The 25883-nt window shown below is 38.2% G+C and overlaps 2 protein-coding genes and 2 long non-coding RNA genes across 4 annotated transcripts in view; 2 read left to right on the forward strand and 2 right to left on the reverse strand.

Moving 5' to 3' along the window:
* Nucleotides 1–851: 851 nt before the first annotated feature.
* LOC134741829 (uncharacterized) lies at nucleotides 852–2284 on the reverse strand. The gene is made up of 3 exons (XR_010127900.1): nucleotides 2192–2284; nucleotides 1273–1384; nucleotides 852–977 (listed from the first exon to the last, which is right to left on the reverse strand). It is a non-coding gene; the product is annotated as an uncharacterized LOC134741829 (long non-coding RNA).
* Nucleotides 2285–3682: 1398 nt separating this feature from the next.
* LOC134741336 (uncharacterized) overlaps nucleotides 3683–25883 on the forward strand; it is a 67427-nt gene continuing 45226 nt past the window's right edge. The window contains exon 1 of the long non-coding RNA XR_010127876.1: nucleotides 3683–3725. This is a non-coding gene — a long non-coding RNA (uncharacterized LOC134741336). The remainder of the gene's footprint in view (nucleotides 3726–25883) is intronic.
* LOC134741306 (ATP-dependent RNA helicase SUV3 homolog, mitochondrial) lies at nucleotides 8775–24380 on the reverse strand. Its single transcript, XM_063674051.1, has 15 exons — nucleotides 23884–24380; nucleotides 23689–23809; nucleotides 22099–22267; nucleotides 20901–21084; nucleotides 19022–19099; nucleotides 17129–17220; nucleotides 15892–16031; nucleotides 15193–15327; nucleotides 14168–14274; nucleotides 13582–13775; nucleotides 12999–13178; nucleotides 11827–11975; nucleotides 11609–11707; nucleotides 11280–11409; nucleotides 8775–9468 (listed from the first exon to the last, which is right to left on the reverse strand). Exons 1-15 carry the CDS (start codon nucleotides 24308–24310, stop codon nucleotides 9364–9366), a joined length of 2310 nt encoding a protein of 769 aa, XP_063530121.1. The 5' UTR covers nucleotides 24311–24380; the 3' UTR covers nucleotides 8775–9363.
* The window catches only part of LOC134741325 (eukaryotic translation initiation factor 5B), a 46491-nt gene continuing 45226 nt past the window's right edge, over nucleotides 24619–25883 (forward strand). The window contains exons 1-2 of the mRNA XM_063674076.1: nucleotides 24619–24837; nucleotides 24915–24977. Coding sequence (XP_063530146.1) covers nucleotides 24791–24837; nucleotides 24915–24977 — 110 coding nt within the window. The 5' untranslated portion in view covers nucleotides 24619–24790. The remainder of the gene's footprint in view (nucleotides 24838–24914; nucleotides 24978–25883) is intronic.

Genomic DNA, 25883 nt, shown 5'->3' on the forward strand with positions numbered 1-25883 from the left:
GTACTAGCATAAGTACTCTCTAAGCTTAGTTAGCTATGTCATATGTCAGTATATGTAATAGTTCATAAACAATCCGTAGTGTCATAGTGTGGCGCTGTACTTAGCTATATAAGCTTCTTAGCTATATACGATCACTTTTTCCAGCCAGCCTTCTGTTAACATTAAACCTAGATTATTAGTATTCCTTGCTTTCATTTGGTCGTCATTACCTCCAACGCTGAACAGTGAGTTTGTGTGCGTGCGAAATCGGCTTATCATAAAGTCACTCTTTCTAATTTCTGGATACGAGTATAGATGTCGACGATTAAGAGATATTGTACCGGTCGTTTCAAATACCTGGAAAAAGCCCCATCAACTCGTTCCAAAGACACCTGAGCGTTGCCTTCCGCCACACATTCCAATGGCAACTCCTCTCCGCGCGTCACTGTCCTCAAATGTCACTGTTGGTCAACGCCAACAGTGACAACGCCTTTTGTCAACGTCAGTCTATGGTAAAGTTGACGCAGCAAGAAACCCCCGCCTGTCTGCAGAGGTACTCGGCAGCGTTTTTGGTGGTTGCCTGTTTAATCTAAGTCAAGTAAGTTAAGAAAGCCCCGTCAAGTCGTTCCCAAGACACCTGAGTCTGCCACCACACACTCCACTGTCAACTCCCGTGCTTTACAGACGGTCGCTCCGAGCGTATAACGAGGCGGCACAACTATCAACTCTTCCTAATCCCGGATAGATAGGCAAGCGTAACGACCTAGTCTCAAATCCTACCTGGAGAAAGCCCCATCAACTCGTTCCCAAGACACCTGAATGTTGCCTTCCACCACACATTCCAATGTCAACTCCTCCCCACGCGTCGCTGTGGGTGTCTCCGGAAGGATGACGACGCGCGGCAACGCCAACACCTTCAGTCTGAGGTACAGCTGACGCAGCAAGAAACCACCGCTAGTCACTTTGCAGAGGTACTCTGCTGCGTTTTCGGTGGTTGTCTGTTAGGAAGAGTTTGATTTTAATGTGCCATTCTCAATCAAAAGAGTACTTATTGTCGGTTGTCAATAAGGCGCTATTTCCATATAGCTTCAATTTGAAATCAACCTTATCCCATTACCACAAATGTACAGTTAGGGAAATATGGCACACGAATTATTATTAGTATTTTGGTATAAAAAAAACTATATTCATCTACGAGAAACTATTAGCCAGTGATTGGGTCCAAGTACCGTCAATTAAAATAATAAATTATTTCAATTAACTTGGTGTTTCCCTTTCAATATAGAAACTTACTCTCTGAAAGATAAGTTCTCTGTCGTTGAGTTGAACATTTTGTGGCAATTGACGTTGATCAAGCCTGCTCCATGAGATTATCTGCTGGTCGTCGCCAGTTTTGAAGTCACAGCTGAAATAGCATAGAAAAGAATAGATGAGTATTACATGAAGTAAAGGTTGTGAGTACTTTACTTTTTAGTATAGGTGACATTAGCATGGGCGTTGAAATGTAGATTTTAACCAAATATACCTATAGCAAACAATTAATTTTTCTATCTATGAAAAATTCAATTCAATATAGTTTGATGGCTGAAGATGATAGCGCTGTATGGCGCCATATGTTGTGTCGTAACTGAATTAAAAAACGTCACGATTTGACAACCAGTGTTACTGCATAAAAATACGGAACAGTAACAAATACATTTTCATTTCTCATGCTCTGAAAGAGGGTCATTGTTGTTCTAAAAGGTGTGCAGAAAATGATACGTGTCTGCACTAGAGCATTTTACGTTCAAAGTACGATTCTTTTTAATTTTTTTACGATACGCAATTGAAATTTGAGTTTAAATAGATTTGTTATACAATTTCCATTCTGATATTTGACTCTCCATTCCATAAATAACGATACTTTTGCCTGAATTGTTAATTGAAAGTACCCTCAAGGAATACTATAAAAATGTATACTTAGTCATGTTTTAAAAAGTAGAGTGTTTAACTCGGGTGAAAGGCATCATTTCTGCCTCGGACTATTGGCGCTCTCACTGCGTTCGAGCGCCAAAATACCTCACCGGCAATGAGTGCCTTTCATCCCTTAGTTAACAATCTACTATAGCTGTACATTTCAAAGCTTATAATTTATCTTAGACTATATCAAGGACTTGAGGATTTTGATAAGCATAGACGGTTGTTCGATTACTGTAAAACTATTATTACTTACCTTATTGTAATATCCTGGCCTTCGGCGACAGGCACGTCAAGTGGCTTAGGAAGTTGGTCTTGACGATACGGTAACGGTATAGCTTCGCTACCTATGAATAAAGTAAAAGACAAAGTAAATAGAAGCGACCTCTGGCTCTTTAGGTATTTTATACGAAAAGTTTCATTATTTATTGTAAACTACAATTAGAATATTGTATTTTGTTACAAATTATGACGTGAAAGTCGCTAAGATTGGTGGATAAATTAAGTGGATATATTTTTTATTTGATAGGGTTTTTTTTTTTCTTTTGGGACATCTTACACATCAACCTAGCCCCAAACTAAGCAAAGCTTGTATCATGGGTGCTAGGCGACGATATACATACCTATATAGATAAATACATAATATACATAGAAACCACCCATGACTCAGGAACAAATATTTGTGTTCATCGCACAAATGAATGCCCTTACCGGGATTCGAACCCACGGCCATCAGCTTCACAGGCAGGGTCACTACCCACTTGGCCAGACCGGTCGTCATTTTATTTAGAACTACAGTGCTGGACAAAAAGAATCACACACTGTTTTATGTGATATTCAGCAAACGAGCAGACGAGCCGCCTGATGGGAAGAGGTCGCCCATGGACATAAGCAGCACACTTATCCGTATTGACCTTAAGGACGTATTTACCTGGTACTATTACAACTTGAACATATTCCGTCCAAACAGTAATTGCGTCCACAAGACCGTTGCATAAGTAATTTCCTCCATCGCCATCTTGAGCGTTGGATATTATCAAAGTGTTTCCATTTGGTCTCACTCTGCTGTTGAAATCGCCTTCCTCCTTTACATGAAAATAATTAAAGCATATTTTTAATCTTTTGCTAAAATATCTTGACAAATAGAGTTGATATAAAACCAAATTCTACCTATACGCATAGGTATATCTATAAGATTTAAGGAGCTTTCCCAATTCTTCTTATCAGAATTCGTCCGCAAATTATTCGTATATTTTTTGTTTGTTTGTTTGTATACAGCTGTTACAATATAAGGAAAATTGGAAAGCGGAGTAATGGTCCTCAGGTGAGGAGTTGACTTAGAAGATAGATAACCAAATTTACTGTTTTGTTATACTGTTGTCTTCCCTGTAGGCCTTTTTGGCTATTGAAAATGATGAATTGATCACCGTATTAAATCAAAATTCTATCGGGACTCTTTATTTGTTACCTTTATTTCCGACGTTTCGCCGCATGGACGTCCAAGGAGAGGCAGCTGCTAAGAGAATAAAATTTGGAACTAGATATATGCCCCTACCCCTCTCCTTGGCCATCGGTTACCCCCCCCCCAACCCCTCTAGCGGTTGTACCTTGTTTTGCAGAAAATTGCTTCATAGAATGTAATGTTTCGCAGAATTTTTATTTCATAGAAAACATAGCACAAAGCGTCGCAGTTCCAACCTAACTTAACCTACTTTTCTGTTAGACCTAATGGGTTCTACATAATTACCTTTTAGCTGTACCTAAAAAGTTAACTGTTTGTGAAAAAAAAAGTTTCTATGAAATGAAAATTCTGCGAAACATTAGATTCTACGAAACAATTTTCTGTGAAAGAAGCGGACACCCCCTCTAGCCCATCAGCTAGCGACGTCCTTTCGACGAAGGATACACTGGTCGTGGATGATGTCCCAACAAAATACCAGTAACTACCAGACGCAAAAGTTGTTAATATGTGTTCAAAACGGGAAAGTTTTAAATATTACAATGATCACCTTGTTCCACTGAATCCTCGGCTGCGGAGATCCCTCGGGAACACACTCAACCGTCCCGCTTTGCCCCCTCGATATTCTTATTTGCCTCACGCTGACTCTAACTCTCGGGTTGCCTGCGTTTTGAGTCTGTGGTTGCGGTGCTGTGGCTGGTTGACGTTGGAGTAATCTGACGGGTTGTTGAGGTTGTGGTGGTCTGATAGGTTGCACATCTAGAATGAAACATGTGGCATCAAAAACAATATTAATAGTAGATACACATACCTAAAGACTACCAATGTGCAACTTGTGAAGATTCCAGATATAAATAATACAAAAATATAATGTTTCCGATATTTTTTAAATCAACAAATTAAGAAAACTGACTTTTCTTAGGACTTCAGCTAATAATAAAATCATTACATTGACAACATATTCACAAATGCCCTGACCACAGAATAAGTAATAGTATTATCATACAGAACGGCCACGCACCGCCCCGCCCCGACTCGAATTACCTCGCCCCGCGACAGCAGATTGACGGCCGTTTGCCGACCGCTCAGTACTATTTTTAAACAGCTTACTCACACTATGACGCATGCCGCGTGTACAGACGTGCGTTCACACATAGAAACGCAAGTGATTTTTGATGTATAGCGTGTCCGCAATGTGCCCTGACTGTCATTACACCGCCCTAAGCGTCCGCTAGTTGGCGTGGGTGCACAAAGCGGGCGCACGCATGCGGGTGCCATTGTAGGCAGTGGCAACCGCGCTAGCTAACGGACGCCCTAACGGAGAAACACGAGAAATAGTGAGTCTAAAATGTATTTAATATATTATATCTGTGGCCCTAGTGAAACAGGGAACAATAAGTCTCGCGAAGCTTAGGTGTAAATAAAAGGGCATAGGTGTTACGTGGAACTAACGCCATTTTACAACTGCGCTGCCCGAGCTGCCATTTTCACTAGGGCCACAGATATCTGGAAAGATGCACCTTACCATTCACCTCGACCAGAACGTACTGCTGTGTGACGACCTTACGGTCCACAACACCACCGCACATGTAATATCCTCGGTCGTCTATTTGAGCATTAGATATTATCAGCGTATTTCCTGATTGCTTGGTTCCTGCTCCGAACTGGCCTCCGTGCTATAAAAAGTAAAATAAAAAGTAAAAACCGAGTCGGACTCGCCCACCGAGGTTTCCGTACTTTTTAGTATTTGTTGTTACAGCGGCAACAGAAATACATCTGTAAAAATTTCAACGGTCTAGCTATCACGGTTCATGAGATACAGCCTGGTGACAGACAGATGGACAGACGAACAGTGGAGTCTTAATAATAGGGTCCCGTTTTTATCCTTTGGGTACGGAACCCTAAAAAGGTCATGAGTAAGAGAAACATGGTTTATTTTGTTCGGGGCAATATATAGTATGAGGAATCCCTAAATAACTACAATTGTTCCTCTTGCCCCAATGTTGATCTTATCCCATCTGACCTCAATAGAGTCCCAGGGTTTGAAATATTGCAACCAAAAACGACCTCAAACTCTTAAGCATGGTTTAATTAAGGTAGCTCTTTGAAAGCATCATTTGGTGACGCGGAACTGCTTTATTTTGCTGAACATACATGGGGTAAAATCGGTAGTCCTTGTGAGGAAAAGAGGACAGGCGTTTCTCCATACAAACGTAGTTCCTATTTTCCTCTCTGGATATTGACATTATGGAAAATATTTTTAAATAATTTGATGTATATTAACCATAGCTATGCCCCTTAGGTATGACTTTTTTCGATTTTTGATTATTGTAAAAATTAGGAGCGAAAAATAGATTTCATACAATTTTTTAAATGCTTCTAACTCTTATAATAATTAAAAATTTGAAAAAAATACGTAGGGGCATAGCTATGGTTGATATACAACAAATTGTGTCAAAATATTTTCAATAATGTTAATATCCAGACAGGAAAATAAGGACCACGTTTGTATGAAAAGGCGATTTCGCGCGGGGCCCCAGTTTTGTCTTAAGGATCATTGACATTAAAATTTGTTTGATCCGAACCAATAGATTGTTACCTTTTTCCACTGTACTTGCGGTAGCGGAGATCCCCCAGGTGTACATATGACCGAGCCAGTGCCTCCCAGTGACACATTCAGTTGTTTCACACTAACTTCAACTGAAGATTCATCTACGACCGCTGGAAAATACACAATTAGGGTCCTACACCAGCTGGATATATCGTAAACATTGTTTCAAAGATAAAGTGGAATGTTGCCGTCGGTTTGCTAAATGAAAATATGCCCAGATAAGAAGCGTCGTATGTGGCTGCGGCTACCGCACAACAGAAAGATGCCACGCTCTTCAGCTTTTTGAAAAAATCTCGAAAAATATGTGTCCAGAATTGTTTTTATTAATAGTTATTCCGAGGGTTGAGATTAAATTTTAATAAAATACTAGGTTTTTTTTTTGTAACCTAGTTATAATGATTCATTTATAGTACTTATAGTTTCGCCATGTCCGTCTGTCTGGTTAGTGCTATATAGAAAGCTGCAATTCGGCAGGGATATATAAATCACGCATGGCGACAGAACGGTAAATAAAAATGACAACATTTTTTTTAGGGTACCTCTTATACAATAGTGTGGGGTATCGTTGGGTAGGTTTTTCAAAACGAATACGGGTCTCCAACAACCATTTTTTGATAAAGCTAATATTTTCGGAAATAATCGCTACAAAAGAAAAAAAAAATTGTCCCCCCTACCCTTCTACCTTTTGAACCACTTTTGAACCATGTGTCCGAAATTATAAAAAAAATCGTAAAACAATAGCGTGAACATGATCGGTCCAGCCATTTTTGAGTTATTGCAAAAGTCTTCTCTTTTTGGTAAAAAATTACATTACATTATGTGGAGAAGAAAATAAAGCATACCTATAATTACCTTGTGTCAATGCAATACTCAGAACTAAATAAAAGAAACACTTCAAAGAAGCCATCTTCTTTCTTTCACTTTTTACTTATTAATTTTAAACATTCATAGTTACGTAACTACACACACCCGGTCAGACCTCGAATGGAGTCAAATAATTATAACTGTTAGTTTATCGTTAATAAAGGTCAAAGTTATCAAAAGTAATAAAAAACCGGTCAAGTGCGAGTTCGTTTAACTCGCGCACCGAGGGTTCCGTACAAACTTTCAATTATCTCATGTAACTTTAAACAAAAAGACTTTTGACCAATTGATGCCTTTTGATGCTAAGTGAAATTATGTTCAGCGCCATCTATCGGCTAACTAATTTGCGCGACCGGTAGTAGGTATGTATGTTGGTTTTACAGGGATAATTCTTTATCATGTAAACCGATTTTAACAATTTTTATCTTATTTAAAAGAAGGCGTTTCAATTGTAATCTCATAGAAATTTTAAGTATAATAAAGACTCGCAAAGCTGGCAAAATTGCACATTCAATTCGGAATAGTGTTTTGATAATTTAAAAAAAAGATTTCATGATAGACGCGTGATTATATTTTTCCTGTAATATTTATGATATTAAACATATTAATAACGGGTCACTCACGTATTTTAAGTCGAAAACGCTCGACGTTTCACTCCGTACCGAAGAGCGTCATCAGGAGCTTGCGTCGACGGTGACGGACCGGCGCAGACTGATACTTAAAATACGTGAGTGACCCGTTATTAATATGTTTAATATGTCTGTGTCTCACGGAAGTTTTGTTATATATTATTAGCATTTTTCAAATTTTATAAAAAAAAATAACACTATTGTTCATGACTATTACAAGTTTCAAATCGATGTGACAGACAGACAGACGGACGGACGGACAGAGTCGCACTACCTATAAGGGTTTCTTTTGTACCTTTTTGGTACGGAACCCTAAAAATGGTAGTCCAGCTTTTTTTAATAAAGCCTGATAACCAAAGAGTCAAGGGCATATGCGAATTTTGTTTGAATTAGCGGGCCGTGTTCCGGGAACTTATGTAATGGTTATCAACTTAATTTTAAAGGCTTATTTTATTAGGCTTATTTAAAATTTTATCTGATTACTTCCGAAAACATTTTTTTTATAACGGCCGCTTTCTATCACCGCACCGCTCGCCGTCGGCAGGGTGTTCATCCTCACACCCTAGAACCTAAATGGTCGCGCATTGTGCGGTTTAAGAGGAATTCCCTCCCGCGGACGCTCCGGCTGTGGAATGAACTCCCTTCCGAGGTTTTCCCGAAGGGCTACAGTATGAGGTTCTTCAAAAAAAAACCGGCCAAGTGCGAGTCGGACTCGCGCACCGAGGGTTCCGTACTTTTTAGTACTTTTTGTTATAGCGGCAACAGAAATACATCATCTGTGAAAATTTCAACTGTCTAGCTATCACGGTTCATGAGATACAGCCTGGTGACAGACAGACGGACAGCGGAGTCTTAGTAATAGGGTCCCGTTTTTACCCTTTGGGTACGGAACTCTAAAAAGGAGTGTACAGGTTTTTAAAGGGTCGGCAAAAAGCGACCTATGCCGTTACTATATAATATATGATTCATCTTGTCGGGTGGGGTCCCGTTTTTACCCTTTGGGTACGGAACTCTAAAAAGGAGTGTACAGGTTTTTAAAGGGTCGGCAAAAAGCGACCTATGCCGTTACTATATAATATATGATTCATCTTGTCGGGTGACCGCAAAATTCAATAAAAAATCTTGATCACGTACATCACTTTATTCCACATTCATTCAGTATTGATCCACTATGTACACGTATTTCAAACTATTTTGTGCTGGACAAATGACTCTAATGCATTTGATTTTCTACCTAAACACAAATGAAATAAAGACAAAATTTAAAATTCGCCACTTTTCAGGTGTTATTAATGTTATTATTTACCAAATTTTTGATCAAACATGGGTGCACTTGACAATTTTGTAAGTCCCATGGTTGATAGTATTTTTACGATCATATAAAACGGACCAGGACTCTAGTACTGTAGAAAATAAAAGCTTAAACATTTCTACTGGAAATAAGGAAGCTGAATTAGAATCCCAAAATATTCCATTAAATAAATCGATGGAAGATCAGAAGTCTCAGCAGAACAAAGCAGATGACGACAGTATGTTTATCCCCGAATCGCTGTCATACTTCGGTTGCGTAGGAAGTGTCTTTTCTGTACGGTAGTACTATTATATATCGTCGCTATACTTACTCAACCTCATATCTGCAACAATCATTTGATGGAAATGTCGCTTTTCTTTCATTCGGAATACGGGTGTTTTTGTCATCAAATGAGTATTGCAGATACGAGGTTAAGTAAGTATAGCGGCGATATTCTGTGGTTTTGGGAGAATTTTGCTCGGCGGGAAATACTATCGCAGAAAGGTAGAAAAACAAATGTATAAAAAAACATCTGGCAAGCACAAACTAAAGATAAATTGTACAACTAGTCCACTCATTTTCTTCTATTTCTATAAGGCTTCCCTCTGATGGCGTCTGGCTTCTTATCTGTTGATAATTCTTGTTGCAATTTCTTTAGCATCTGTGGTGTTATTAGGCCCTAGAAAAAAAAAGAAGGTAAAAATTTACAGCATAAAATAATTTTTAACAAGCAGAAACGTCTGCGATCGATGCTATTAAGCTTAGAATAAATTTAAAAGTGGAAAAATTACTGCCTTGGGTGAGACTTGAACTCACGGCCTCTGGATCGATACTCCAGCGCTCTGCCAACTGAGCCACCAAGACCTCATCCATAGTCAGCAAATCTTCCCACTATATGGGTCTAGGGGACCCTAGCGACATCTACCGTAAGAGTGTTACACTTCTTAATCGGCCACCGGAGTTCCAAGTCATATTGGAAATTCACCAGTTACGATGTGCTACCCATTCTAAATTAATTTTTAACAAGCAGAAACGTGAGGCCGCTCCAGAGGCCGTGAGTTCAAGTCTCACCCAAGGCAGTAATTTTTCCACTTTTAAATTTATTCTAAGCATAAAATAGTTTTTGTATTGCGTATTTTAGTTGGAGTTAAACCTAACTTGGCGTCGACTGTGTAAGTGTTATTTTAAACGTCATAATTCCATAGAAGTTTGACGTTTAAAGTAACACTAGTGTTTGTGCTATCAAAATCGCTGCCAAATTAGCTTGGTCTAACCTTATACTAGAAGCTCTGTGAGTTGTAGACCTCAAGAGATTAAAAAACCGGTCAAGTGCGAGTCGGACTCGCGCACGAAGGGTTCCGTACCATTATGCAAAAAACGGCAATAAAATTACGTTTGTTGTATTGTATGGGAGCCCCACTTAAACATTTATTTTATTCTGTTTTTAGTATTTGTTATTATAGCGGCAACAAAAATACATCTGTGAAAATTTTAGCTGTCTAGCTATCACGGTTCATGAGATACAGCCTGGTGACAGACGGATGGACAGCGAAGTCTTAGTAATAGGGTCCCGGGTACCCTTTGGGTACGGAACCCTAAAAATAAACAATATTTACTTCATTGACTCATTATCACAGTAAACTCACAATGGTCTTAAGCGCCATAAACCTGTACTAAGTCCTTTATGCCAACTTCAGCCAATAAATTATTTAAAAAAAAAAACTACTTTTCCCTGATCAGAACACGATACCGATTATTACCGAATATGCTTACGGATCCCCACTATTTTTGTTACATCCTGTATATCTGACTAGTTTTTTTTGTATAATCCAATGACATAAAATGGGACAATCAACCTGCCTGCAATAATTTTCAGGACGCTATTTAGGCTTTTTCTCACGCGTTCTAATAATAATAAAGTTATCAGTACTTAGTCCATCGCTTTCACCCAATAACCTACTTCATTTTAGATTCCATCAACTCTCAATAGTCCTTACACCCTGCCGGATGCTGTCTCTGCGTGCGTCTCATGACACGGGCAAGGGCATCATCCGCTCAATGTATCCCTTACATTTCATTAAAGTGTCAAAAGGGCATCTACGTGTTGGCTTCGGCTCCGCGCACACCTCCCAAAGGTCCGAAACACCATTGTTTTGTGATGGGAAACACATAGTTACACTTGTACCAGGCGTGGCTCACTCCGCGATTTCGTCGCGTCGCTACAAGTACACGCGGCCCACACCAATTTTGGTGTCTAGCCGTAGTGGTTGCCGCGCACCACTACGGAACGGACGCCTGTTCGCGCTTGCGCCACCTAGCGGTCATATTTGTCGTAATAGATGCATTTTGTTAGAGAGTGAATCTTCTGTACTATTATTTATTTATTTATTTTATTTATTTGGAGATCCAACAGCTGTGACATTAACATGAAAATTATAGTTGATACAGGAAGCCAATTATAGGAACTCACAGGTTTATTAAGGGACTAACCTTAGAGACGAGCATTTCTGACAGTTTCCCCTTGCTCTCGTCTCTCGTTTGAGTTCTCGGCTTTCTGTGTCTCGAGTGTGCGGCGTCCTCACTGTCTTCTCGAAGCACTTGCTCGGAGTTCCTTAGTAACCTGCGAAAGATATCAGTGGACTCGTGAACAAGGACAACGATTTGTCGTGGCGCAGAAAATCTATCAATTTTACATTTTTGCCCCAAAATCGTTAACGGGCTCTTAACCCGGTGTCAAATTGTACTGGTAACCATGGTATCTCCAGGTTAGTGGAATGGTGCTATGGGCCTAAGTGAATTTGACTTACAAAAAAAATTACCTGGTAATTTGGAAAATGCCTTGCTGAATGATGGCGTCCAGTTCTACCTCCATTTCTCTGACCAGCTTCACGTCAGGGAACATGTCAGGAAATCGGTAACTGTGGACAAAAAATAAATAAACATCTATACACCTTATAAAACAAACTCCTCCGCCGCACCATCGACAATAAGTGCCCTTTTTATAGAAAATACGACATATATATATATGTGAACTTACCTTAACCACAGATATAGTTCAAGTACGTCGAACACAGCTTCAAGATGAACTAAATCCATAATAGTCTTTGGCGCTGGCAGCGGCCAATCAACTGTGTTTGACATCCAGTTTTTAGTGATTGGCTCGTTCCGGCTGTATTGGCGGACCATCTGTCAAAAAAAATAGCTTAAGTAAATAAATAAGTATTGTTGCGAACGCAACTCTTTATTGTATTAAAGACCGAATGCAGTAGCTGAACGCAGCCGTCGGGCTCGACAGCGCTCCACATATCATGTATCGCGGCCAATCAGAGGCATACATACATATACTTCAAACCATCTATCTATAACATAGATACATCTAAATACATCTATCTATAACTCAGGAACAAATATCTGTGATTAAACTGATAAACAAAAATTTGAACTTATCAGAGTTCGATCCCACGATCCCTAGGCCTCGTGCTTCGCAGGCAGGATCACTACCTACTAGGCAAGGAGGCCGTCATCAAGTAAAGTCTGATAACATTATTTGTCACCCTAAAGTGTCGCTGCAATCAGCTTACATAGTTATGGCAACTATGTGCATACGTTATGTATTTTTTTTTTTACTAGCCTAATTTAGTGTCCCACTGCTGGGCAAAGGCCTCCCCTCGTTTCCTCCACTCGACCCTGTCGTTTGTAGTGTCCCGCTAAAATCCGGATAAAATGCGTCTAAGTCGTCCCGCCATCTCCTTTTCGGCCTGCCTGCACCCCGGCCAGTTATGTATAGTAAAAATAAAATGTCAGTAGTGGTCATGTAAACTATGGAGGGTAGAGGTAAGCAGAACATTCTCTGTGTATGAAAAAGTGTCCGTCAAAAAAAAACCTGAAATAGGCGGCACAATACCTAGAATATTTGATAAAAAATTTCAAGCCATTGACAAACACACTTCACTCAGTCAATAACGGCTAATTTATAGCATAGCTACTCTAGCGCCACTCTGGAGATTTGGAGCTGTTATTTATAGCTGACAGCTGGACACTTTTGCAACTGTTCTCACATAAGTCATAAGAGAGTTTTCTCCCATAATGTAAACGACCAATTTCAAATTGGAATGCTACGGAATCCTTCGTCCTTTTTTCGATGTAAATATTAAAAATAATTTAAATTGCATCTTTGGGAATCTTTTCTGGCGTTTTTGTTGAACTGACCTTGAGGAAGGTGGCGCACACAAAAGGCAGTTTGTTGTTGATAGGCGCGCAGCAGAAAACGTAGCGTGCGCGCAATGGCAGCGGCACGTGTTGTATCATCTCTGCTAGGAACTTGAAGGCCTCCGTGTTGCACATGAAGTATAGTGAGTCATCCACGGTGCAGAGGTGGACGAATATATCCTGTGAACAAGGTTACAATAATAAGTTTAAAAATCACACGTTTCGCTTATGATGGTTACGTTAATACGTAACTAAACAAGGCTGTATCAAACGTGTGAAACGTGGTGTGGAGAGCTAAGGCGAAGGACGAATGCAGAACTCCGCGTAGGGCCGAAGGTCCGAAGTGACCTAGAGGCGCGCCTACATGCGAGGCCGGAGGCCGAGCTGCAGGAGGTTAGTGCTCAAATACAGGACAATAGTACAAGTGTTTAAATGCGAAGGCCGAATGCCAAGCTTCCGAAGGCCTGAAGCGTCCCGAAGAAGCGCGACTACGTGCGAGGCCGAAGGCCGAGCTGCAGGAGGTTAGTGCTCAAATACCTACAGAACAATAGTACAAATGTCTAAATACGAAAGCCGGACTCACCATGAGACTGCTAAGGCTAGCGTGAGGTAGATGGTACGCGTATAGCTCCATCTGTTCGGAAGTGGGATGGAGACCGGCTTGGCTGACCGGGTCTGGAGGCTTGCTCAGTAACTCCTTCAGTGTGGGCAGGTCTTCCGGCTTGTATGTCGTGACGTGTCCGGTCTCCCAGGCGCTGCCGTAGCGACCGGCGCGACCTTGTTAAGACATTTATATCTCAAACAGAATACAATTCACTTGATATGAGAAATATAGTTATTTTTAAATAGCTTACACAGAAGGTGACACGCAGAGAACTATCAACAATTTCTTAACATTAAAACCACATATGTAACAGGAAAACGTTAGTAAAATAGCTTAACATAACAATGTTAGGCAATGAGAGTACAGCATATTTTAGATGGATGCGGATGAAACGCTCGTAAAAATCATTTTTACGACTTTTTATCTAACTTAACGTAATAGTATGTTTGCGTGGTTGATCACGTTCAAATTTGACAAATAGACGTGACAAAAAATAATATTTTTTTATATAAGAAAATAACTAAATGATTAATGAACTACTGTTGACTATATAAAACAATCTTACCTGCGATTTGTAAAGCTTGTGATATACTTATGACATCCATTTCTTTATCGCCATCTTCGTTTATTACGGGTTTTATTAGGGAGTAGAAAATTATCCTTCTTATGCTCCTAAAAATATAACAATAAATAAAATTACAAATAGTAATAGTTTATAAATAACACATAACGTTACCATGTATATTCACTATTTTATTTTGAACATTTGTGACGTTTTCAACCAAAAGGTACCACATTGTCGCTTGCCGATGAGGTTGATTTCAGATTGAAGCTATATGGAAATAACATCTTATTGACAACCGACAATAAGTACCCTTTTGGATGAAAATGGCACATTTAATAAATAATAGAATATTCTCTAATAAATAAAATAATGGGGAAGGTAACTGTCAAAGTGACATTGCCAGCAATGTTCTTATTATAATGTGTATGGCGGGAAGTTGTTTTAATTTTTTTTTCAACAAGCGTTTGTACAAACAGCAAGACTAAGTTGTTTTTTTTTCAACAAGCATTTGTACAAACAGCAAGACTAAGTTGTATTTTTTTTTCAACAAGCGTTTGTACAAACAGCAAGACTAAGTTGTTTTAATTTTTTTTAACAAGCGTTTGTACAAACAGCATGACTAAGTTGTTTTTTTTTCAACAAGCGTTTGTACAAACAGCAAGACTGTTGTTTTTTTTTTCAACAAGCGTTTGTACAAACAGCAAGACTAAGTTGTTTTTTTTTCAACAAGCGTTTGTACAAACAGCAAGACTAAGTTGTTTTTTTTTTCTCCAACAAGCGTTTGTACAAACAGCAAGACTAAGTTGTTTTTTTTTTCAACAAGCGTTTGTACAAACAGCAAGACTAAGTTGTTTTTTTTTTCAACAATCGTTTGTACAAACAGCAAGACTCATGACTGTACATCGGTAGTTAACAGTGTGGGCGATGGTACGAGACCAGTAAAACGCTCCAAAACCATGTCCTGGGGGATTTGAAGTAAGAAAAGAGAAAGAAAAATATATAAATCTGTTCTAAAAGGCACTTACAAGTTTATCCCAAGTCCTATGGCGTCCGTGGCCACCATGACTTTACAAGAACTGTCTGGGTCGTTGAACTTATTGGCTTGGGCCAGTTTAGTGCCGGGAGGTAAGCTTCCGTATATAACTGCTACTTCATGACCCCTGAAAAGTTTTAAATGTCAAACTAAAAACAGTGAAAGTCATATAAACTTCTACAATAAAATATACCAAACTTTTTAGATCTACTAAACATATTTGATTAACTGCGTAAACCCACTATTTCAGATAAAATAAATTGTAAATTATAGATATAAAATATAGTTATAAAGTCGTCGTAAATAGAACTTGCAAATAATGTTAACAAACCATTTTACCTTTATCACTTCGTAATCTCGCTCTTTAAAAGAACAACCATGGTCCATGACCTTATCAACAGACTATATACTTAGATATTTTATTTATATACATTTTTTGTTTAATTAAATGTTAATTATTAATATTTCAGAGAAAATAACCTTCGTAAAAATGTTAGGTTATATGTCAAACGCTAACAAAATCTGTCATATCTGTTTACATTATTTGCAAGTTCTATTGACGACGACTTTAATCGTAGTTACGTATCATTGATCACTGTTATAATTCAATTTCATTTATTCAAAGATCAATTATTATGAGGATATAGATATATAATCACAGAAATAAGGAATACCTGCCTGTAGGACTGACCTCTGTTCAATGGCTCGGCTCACGCTGTAGATGTCGTTTTTATTAAAGCACACTATACAGTCCCCGGGCTTCACATTGTCGAGTGACGCTAGTGCGCAATCCTCTACTTTAAGCTCCGTTAGTCTTTTGTATGTTCGTACCTGTAAAGTGTGCGTTAAGTTTTAGATAATTAAGCTTAGAATAAATTTAAAAGTGGAAAAATTACTGCCTTGGGTGAGACATGAACTCACGGCCTCTGGATGAGTTCAAGTCTCACCCAAGGCAGTAATTTTTCCACTTTTAAATTTATTCTAAGCTTAATAGCATCGATCGCAGACGTTTCTGCTTGTTAAAAATTAATTTAGAATGGGTAGCACATCGTAACTGGTGAATTTCCAATATGACTTGGAACTTCGGTGGCCGTTTAAGAAGTGTAACACTCTTACGGTAGATGTCGCTAAGGTCCCCTAGACCCATATAGTGGGAAGATTTGCTGACTATGGATGAGGTCTTGGTGGCTCAGTTGGCAGAGCGCTGGAGTATCTATCCAGAGGCCGTGAGTTCAAGTCTCACCCAAGGCAGTAATTTTTCCACTTTTAAATTTATTCTAAGCTTAATAGCATCGATCGCAGACGTTTCTGCTTGTTAAAAATTAATTTTAGATAATTGATATAACAGGAGTTAATTTGCGGAAATGCATATTAAATTAAACAAAAATATTACTTTGCTAATACGTGAAATAATAACGTGCTAGTCAATCAGTGATAACCCAATATAATTACACCCACAATACAAATAATAAGCAAATAAATATAAAAAGCGTCTGTCGTTTCCCATAAAGTTTTAAGTCATAATGTATTGTTTGTCCACATTTTCGTTAGTCATAATTTGGTTTTTCTTAGATCATTTTCGCCGGCTAAGGGGCTGAATTCCGAAAAATACTTTTTTGGTGAAGCTCTACATTTTAAATATTGCTCTACATTTAATGTTCCAAATCTAAAGATCCTACCTTCAACGGTTTAGTCATTGTCCTGCCTGCTATTATTTATATAAAGCAACAGCCTTATATATTTTGATAAATAAAACTTATCTCAGGGGTTCAGGCAGACCGAAAAGAAGATGGCGGGACGACTTGGACGCATTCTACCCCAAATGGTGGGAAAATGCCGATGTCAGGGTCGAGTGGAGAAAACGAGGGGAGGCCTTTGCCCGGCAGTGCCAAAGCCAAGGCAGGCTAATAAAATAAAAAAAAACTTACCTCTACCTCTTCACCCGTCGTGTTGCATATCTCTTCGACTAGATTAATCGCGCCGGCTTCGCCACATAAATGTATTTCATCTGCTTGTAATCCTGCAATGCAATGTTATTAATCAAATGATGAATCTTATTATATAGAAATAATGTGTTGACATGTAAAATAGGTATTTCTATTTTATCAATAAATTCGTAAAAACTAAATTAGCTATAAACCGCTTGTAGACAACGAGCAAAAAAAAAATTATGCTCGGCGTTTGACAACTGAAATGTATAGCCTTGTATCTTAGGGGATATAACTAAACTGAGTAGCCATTAGCCAGCGAGCGTACAATGCTCTACGAATACAGTACAATAACGTTTTCAGGATGCTGATGGGACTGCCACGTCACTGTAGTGCGTCCGGAATGTTCGCGGAGGCGCACACGGACGACTTTTTTGCGATTATACGCAACAGATCGGCGTCACTTATGCGGCGACTGTGTGGCAGTAACAATAGTATCCTGAAAACGTTGGCAGGTAAGATGGATGCACCATTACTCAAACACTGGAACAGTCTACACGTGGCCGCAACAGATGTTGAGAAATGGTGCATCTAGATTGCCTAGATTTTATTCTAGCTGTTATTGTATTTTATTTTATAATTTATGTGTGTGTTTTGTGAGTTGTAATTGCATGTCACTAACCTTATTTCATTTTAAGTTTTGTTGTACTTACTAACACTATATGGATCAAAATGATTCGAATTAAATAAATAATTGAAATTGAAAATAATTGAAATTAACAGGCGTTCCCCTCTGTCGAAAATAGTCAAACACAATGTATGGACTGACGTTTATCTGACATGGCTATTTTGACGTTACGTATACATTTGACGTTCCCCTAAAATTAAAAAATTAGCAGACTTTTTTATACAGCAAATTACAGACGTGGCGGCTCCGTTTGGTTATATCCTTCTAGGTTGCACCAAACGGTTTGTCATCGTTAAAGATTTCGCTAAATTTTATTGTATGGAGTTTCATAGTAAACCGCCGCGGCGCGCCGGGTGACGTTGATCAGTCTGTCAAGTGCGGATGGTGCAACTGGCACTTAGTGGCAACTGAATTGTTAAATGTAATCTTTTGACAACCAGTTACCGTTACCGCATATTCGCATAATATATGTATGTATGTATGTATAACGCCATCTGCAGTAACGTCATTCTCAAGAAATATGTCTGCGGTCTAATTGCCGCGACCCATATATAATTATTTTCTTACAAAATGTATGAAAAGAGTAGTGGCAATTAGACGCAACCGCAGACATATTCTCAGAGAATGACCCTCAAATGCGAAGCATGCATTTGTCTTACAGTGAATGAATAATTGGTAGAAGGTACTATTATTTATTTTGTGCTTTTACATTTATTCCTATAGCATTAAGAGTCGTTCTACAGTTTTATTTATTAATTTACAGATTAATAGGTGAAGAAACTAGACAGGTTCTTCACCCATTGGGCTGCATTTTCATTAAACGCTATTAGGTCCATAGGGTCACCAGGGTACATTCGTTTTGGGCACTCGTGAATTATATGATGGATTGTATAAGCGCTCAGCACAATCGCATTTCGGTGAATTTTTTCACCCACACCTAAACATGAAATCGCCAGATCGACCGTGCCCTGTGCGAAGTCTAAGCTGACACCATTCCCGTCTTGGGGCCGAGAAGCCTTTGTGCTGAAAATTAGTAACACTTTTCGAAATCTAAATGTGACGTTTTCAATCAAAAGGTACCACATTGTCGCTTGTCGATAAGGTTGATTTCAAATTGAAGCTATATGGAAATAGCGCCTTATTGACAACCGACAATAAGTACCCTTTTGGATGAAAATGGCACAAATATGCATACTAGTACGTACCTAAAATCGCTCTTGTCCATGCCCAACCACGCCCTCTGTCTCCAATCATTTGTATTTCGTCAATTATTGCTACTTCATCTGCAAATGATTAAGACAAATGTTTAGTTAGAGAATGAATTAAACACAGACAATGATCTAACAGTCATTGGTAGGTCTTATTTCATTGTAAATCATCAATTAATTTTGTCAACAATGGCTCCGTGTTGGCCACCATGTAACTTCTACTCTAGTTCTAGTGTACTTAGTAGTACTTAAGTAATTAAAATCATAGAGTAACTTATACTAGAGCGGTACTGTCATAGTAAAATTTGTAACCCCAGTAAATTCACTGCCATCTGTCGACACACTTTAAAACTAAAAATGAAGATTTATAAAAATACGATAGAATGTATTTAAATATAGATAAATGATTTTTTTTATTTGCATTAATTATTTTTATGATTTTGACCCATGTTCTTTCACTGATATGCGTTAAAATTGTTAAATAACAAACGAAACCGTCAACGCCATCTATTCGACTGTAGGCCAAAACTAGTAGCGCCCTCTGAACGAGAATCAAATTTTCTTGATTTTCGAGGCACGTTTTTTTCTTAGACTGTATCTATCTATTACGGAGTTATATCTATCTTTGTTAAAATTATGTTAAACACACCATTATTAAAGATGTTGTTAACCTCTATGGAGCGGTGTCTCTTGACACAGGTATTTTTATACTTAAAAAAAGGCACCAACCTGATTCCTGTAAAATAACTTGTGCTGCTGAATAAATCATTTTTTTTAAATAACTTAAATTGAAAACTTAAACATTGAAATAGTAGTTGTAGTATTGTTGAATAAAAAGGTGCTGCCCTCTACAGCTCTATAGACTCCTTTTGCGTTTTAATATCGGCCACGTTGTGGCCTGAATCGGAAATTTGATCAAATAATATAAATATCATGTAACACGTTTTAGTGTAAAAACACTTTACTTCAACATCCACACCCTACGGGTCATGCATAAGTAATAAATAAATAAATATTATAGGACATTCTCACACAGATTGACTAAGTCCCACGATAAGCCCAAGGAGGCTTGTGTTATGGGTACTCAGACAATGATATATATGATATATAAATACTTAAATACATAGAAGACACCCATGACTCAGAAAAAAAAATCTGTGCTCATCACAATGGACTATTATGGACGGAGAACCCAAGAATACTTAATCCCCAAAATTTACAATGAAAATCCAATATTACTAGGTAACCCCAAATTAAAAATAGGAACCTTAAAAGAAAAATTGAAAGAAATATTGTTAGATAAATTCGATAACTCCATAAAACAATAGTAGTAAGTACTTATCCATAATGTATACAGCGCCACTAGCCACCTGTATTTTTACGAGTTGTTAGTTTAAAATAAAACATAGTTATTAGTGTAAGGTAGATTTTTAAGCACCGCTGTACTCCTGTCCCGCGCCCGCGCCACCAGCGATGGCTCACTTATCCAATGTCCACTTATAATATACCTACCTATAGGTACTTGATAAAAAAAAAAAAAAAAAAAAAAAAAAAAGGACTACGCTGGGACGGTAGGACAGTGCAAAAATTATGTACCTGCTTTTGATGTATAAAAGAGCGAGCTCATCGCCAACAAACTGCTCCGCAGTTTGGCGAAACATTGTATTATGGTGCACATGTTGTATTTTCCATGTTATTATCAATAAAAAAATATAAAAAAAAACACAAATAAATGCCCTTATCGGGATTCGAACCCAGGACCATCGGCTTCACAGGCAGGCACTATCCACTAGGCCTGCATGTTCCTTATTCTAGGTACCACAATCTGAGGGTCTATCGCGAAGAAAATCGAAATAGTAATGATTCTATGACTTACAAGTATTATTGAGTGAGGTCATCTCCACAGTGCAGGCGGTGTGGCTGGATGGTGTTAACTCAGTCTCAATCTCTATAAGTGTGTCTGAGTTGTCTGAGGTAGATTCTAGGTCTGACTCAATGAGGGAGCTGCTTTGACTGGCGTGTCGGCGCTCTTCCCCAGTGATTAGGTCGCAGGGTGTGCCCTGGAATTATAAAGATAAGATATATAAAAAAGTGGCTGAAGTAGGTACCTGTACTAGTTCAAAACGTTGATAAAAACAAACGAAATTTACTAAACAAAAAGTACTATTTTTAATCTAATATTTGTTAGTTAAGGAACACTACTCATCTACCCCCGATCTCCAGCAACGGTCCGTGGCCTACGTGACTCCAGACCACGCATCCCCATATCATTCCCTCGTTTTTGGAAGAATATAAGCAGCAACCCCGACCGGCGGAGGGCGGTTCTCATCCAGCAACGAATCAGTAACCAGGCTACACGTGAGCTCCAAATTGCTTGATGTACCGGTACACCCTCGCGCTTCTACACTAGATATTCTTTTAAACTCGTAATTGTAAAGTTTAATAAAGTAAACACACATACACACGCACGCACGCACACACACTAGGTTAAGTTAATTTAATATATATATAATATTGTATTGAATTCAAAATAATTTATAGCATGTCTTATAGTAAATTATAAGTAACATATTGCTACACATTCAATTATATTTTGGTTGTATCCCTTCAAATTATGCAAGAGCCTTCTGCCACAAGTATATTTTATACTTAAAAGAAGGTTCCAACTTATTACTATTGAAATGTAAATTCCAAATAAATTATTTTCATGTAATTTTTGTCAAGCAGCCAGATTTTAATAATTATAGTTTTAAATATCTTTTCATTAGCTATAAAAAAATAAAAAGCTTGTTTTTTAGTAGGGTTCCCTACCCAAAGGGTAAAAACGGGACCCTTTTAGTAAGACTCCACTGTCTGTCTGTCCATCTGTCTGTCACCAGGCTGTATCTCATGAACCGTGATAGCTAGACAGTTGAAATTTTCACAGATATTGTATTTCCGTTGCCGCTATAACAACAAATACTAAAAAGTAAGGAACCCTCGGTGGGCGAGTCCGACTCGCACTTGTCCAGTTTTTTTGGGGTTTTCAGTTAGTAAATATAAGTAAGAAATGCCATGAACAGCAGTAACCTCACCCTTTTATTAGACTTATGATATATCTCCGTGGCCAACAGTTTGAGCGGACCACAGTACACGCCAGACTTCGCTTCTAGGAACCTTTCCATAGCGTGGTATGTCTTTCCAGAGTTTGTCGGGCCAGCGTGGAACACTATCTTTCTGTTCATAGTCCTTGCTTGAGGGTACCTGGAGAAAGACATAGAAATATGAACATGTATCAAAAAAAACTCTGCGTAGGCGGCGCCACTACCACAATCTGAGGGTCTATCGCGAAACAAGAAAATCGAAATTTCGTTATCTAACATCTCTGTGACTCTTGCATATTCGAGTGATAAATAAGCAGATAGCGAAATTTCGGATTCGCGTTTCCCAGTAGGTTCTCTGTAAACAAACCGCCGTGATGCATCAATGTCATGTTTTATTATCTCTGAAAACTTGTCAAACACCTGTTAAAGGTACCGTATGTATAAGTTACTCTATGGTTTACTAAAAAGGCTAGTGCTGCACTCTGGTGGCAGAACATTGCAGTAATATCCCCTATTGGTAATAAGAAGTTGGCATACATAAAAGACTGTAATGCAAATTTATTTTCATTGTTTAGGCTTATTGTGCTAGTTTCCGATCATGCTCTAGTTTTTGTCCACTTTTTCATTTTATTTAATTTCATTTTCATTTTATTTATTTTCCATTCAATCAGCACTAACAGCTCAACCTTATGTGCTAATTGGCATTATAATTAATACTTAATGGCTAACATGCATTAATTGCTAAGTCACTTTACAGGTTAGCAAATAATATATTTCACTTTTAATTTGATACATACATAGAGAGAAAAATATTAAAAATCAAACTGATGGATAAAATACGCCACACAAACATAAGAGCAAACACTAAAGTGATTGACACTCTCGAGCACTCACTCAAACAAAAATGGCAGTGGGCCGGACACGTCGCAAGGATGAACGATATAAAATGGACAAAGCTAACCACTACTTGGCTCGGCCCAGGAGGCAAGCGTGGAGCAGGGCGCCCGCGCGCGCACTGGGCAGACAATATTGAAAAGATATCCCACAACTGGCTTTCGGAGGCACAAGACCGAGAACGATGGAAGAGGTTGGAGGAGGCCTATACCCGACAGGGGTCCTAACACTATAGTATGTAAGATTAAATATATTTTTTTAAGATTGTAAATGTTTTATTAGTAGTTATGGAATAAAAAGGCTTTTTATTTTATTCTTTATTTTTATTTATTTATTATTTAATTTGATACTTGAGAAATATCATTTTTATGTAGATAGATATATTATTCAGACATAAAGGATTGCAATAAGTCCAAATTTGTGCAGCAATGTAGGTTTATATTCAAATTTCGTCAAGTGGACGAAAACTAGCGCAATGACCCTATATTATTACTGGGCTTTTTTTTTTTACAATAAGTTGACAGATAAAGTTGTTCATATTAATAAACCGTAATAAATCTAACACAACTTTTAGAAACCGGAATAGTAATGAGCATAGAAAAAGACATTCAAAAGCGACACTTTTATATCCTTATTAGCTGTTAACTGCTATTTACCGGGAAAATCATTTTTATGAGAAAATCTTACCAGTTTGCGGGAGTTCTTAGGTCAGATATTTTCTTCAAGTCATCTAAACAGTCTAAATGTGGGAAGGCTAATCTAGCATGGCGAAGAAAATAGGGGAACAAGTCATCCACGTGCCCAGCACCTGAAAGTTAAATAATAAACAATATTGACGGAGTTTTCATTCAACAATCAACTTATGTCTTAATAGATTTTTACCTTGGATTATATCACTTATAGTTATATGTAAATCAGGCGGCAGATCATGCTCTAAGCAATGTCTTCTAAAGGACAAGAATGCCTGATGCAATAACTGGTCATCCAAGCCATTCTCAGACGCTAAAACGCGTATTTCTGGCTTTTGATAAAACCGGTTCAAAATCTTCAGTAAATCTTGTTTCTTCAATCGTCCTGTGAACTCCTCGCCTATGTTCATGTCATCAGGATTCGGCTTAACCGGTACAGGCACAAATAAAGCGGATGGACCGCCGCGGTCGTGTTTTTTAGTCCTCTTAAAAACATAACCTATACAACCCAACTTCCCGTTACGAGTACATAACACATTTGTTCTTATAAATGGAGAAACACATGTCTGCACTTTTTCTGTACAATGAAGAGCCAATATTCTTGTGAAGCCTTTATACATAATGAATACAACAAAAATAATTTGACTAAGAATTTAATCTTTCACATTGGTGAATTTGGTTTGAACTTTGAAGTTTGAAGAAATGTCAATGTCAATGGTCATGTGTCAAATAACACCATTTCGGTCAACGAAAAACACACCATATCGCCCGAGTTATCGCGTACTGTTCGGGGCTTTATAAGGCGATAAAAGCATTAAAGCTCTACTGACCTACATTATAATAAAATAACCAGTTGAGTGCAGAAATACGCCTAAGCAATTTAAAAAAAAAAAAAAAAAAATTTAAATATGTCAAACCAAAAATTGACGTGAATGGAGGACGTGTGTCTGTGAATACTGAGTGCGACGGCAAAGTCGTTTTAATTCGGCTACTTAAAATTAGTGCATTGATTACGTTTCACATGATAGAATTTACCAAAATAAAGCAATTAAAACCGTATATAAAAGACGTTGTGACTTAATAACAGTGCAAACATCGCAATGGGTAAAGCTAAGAAGGGAAAGAAACCGCAGAACGCCGAGGACGGGTAATTTCCTCTGCAAATATCTTATTTGTCACTACGAGGCATATTTAGACAGTTTAATAATTAAATAATCTTTTTAGCGACAGCGATGTGGAAACCACTAACACCGAGAGCGTGAAACCTTCGCAAACTAAAGGGAAGAAGTAAGTTATTTTTAGGTTAAGTACTTTCAAAAATCTGACCAGCTGGTGGTCGCATGGAATGACGTGAGACTGCACTTTCGCACGTAATTTTTGAATTGTACTGCACTTGATGGAACTGTATTTTTGAGTATGAAATTATGACTATGTGGCACTTGTATTTATGTACTCAAATATTGTATGTACACAACAGTGTGTAACTATATTAAAGGAACAGTCAAAAACTCATACGATGTTATTATTATTCATAATTGTTTAAAAACGACAGTTATGTATGGTCTCACCTACAAATTGAACATAAGTTCTCAATACTAGACTTATGTAGAAGTATTAAATCAGTTATTTAAACTATTTTTAAGCCCACAATTCCCACAAAGTTAGTTGTGTATAAAGCTATTTGCATGGTACTATTTACAAATCCAACATTTATTTTTAATCAACAAAATTAATAGAAATTGAAAGAAAGCACAATATTATTGATCCCCTTTCCACCCCGTCTGATACCTATGATAGTGCGGGATGTCAGTTTAATGACAATTTTTATGTTTTTTTAACTAAATAAATATTTTTTACCTTAATATTTATAATGGATGGAGCGCAGTATACTAGGTGTTCGCAGAACTGAAAGAATCAGAAACACGGAACCGTGCTCCAGAACTCGAGTTGTAGATGTAGGTGTCCAGACCGCTAAGCTTAAGTGGGACTGGGCTGGGCATGTCTGCCGCATGCACCCTGAAAGGTGGGCCAAAATGGTTACCGAGTGGGACCCACGGAATACCATAGATGGTGCTGGCCGGGGTGCAGGCAGGCCGAAAAGGAGATGGCGGGACGACTTAGACGCATTTTATCCGGATTGGCGGGACACTACAAACGACAGGGTCGAGTGGAGGAAACGAGGGGAGGCCTTTG

This window comes from Cydia strobilella, chromosome 5 (genome assembly GCF_947568885.1).
Source record: "Cydia strobilella chromosome 5, ilCydStro3.1, whole genome shotgun sequence".
Taxonomy (NCBI): domain Eukaryota; kingdom Metazoa; phylum Arthropoda; class Insecta; order Lepidoptera; family Tortricidae; genus Cydia; species Cydia strobilella.

What these genes read in the sequence shown, in the direction of transcription:
- LOC134741306 (XM_063674051.1), bottom strand. Translation starts at nt 24,310, where the DNA reads ATGTATAAAGGCTTCACAAGAATATTGGCTCTTCATTGTACAGAAAAA. An exon ending in ATCATAAGTCTAATAAAAGG is followed by an intron (nt 21,085 to 22,098) that starts GTGAGGTTACTG and finishes TTATAATTCCAG; the next exon opens with GGCACACCCTGCGACCTAAT. An exon ending in ATAGGACTTGGGATAAACTT is followed by an intron (nt 14,275 to 15,192) that starts GTAAGTGCCTTT and finishes TTATATTTTTAG; the next exon opens with GAGCATAAGAAGGATAATTT.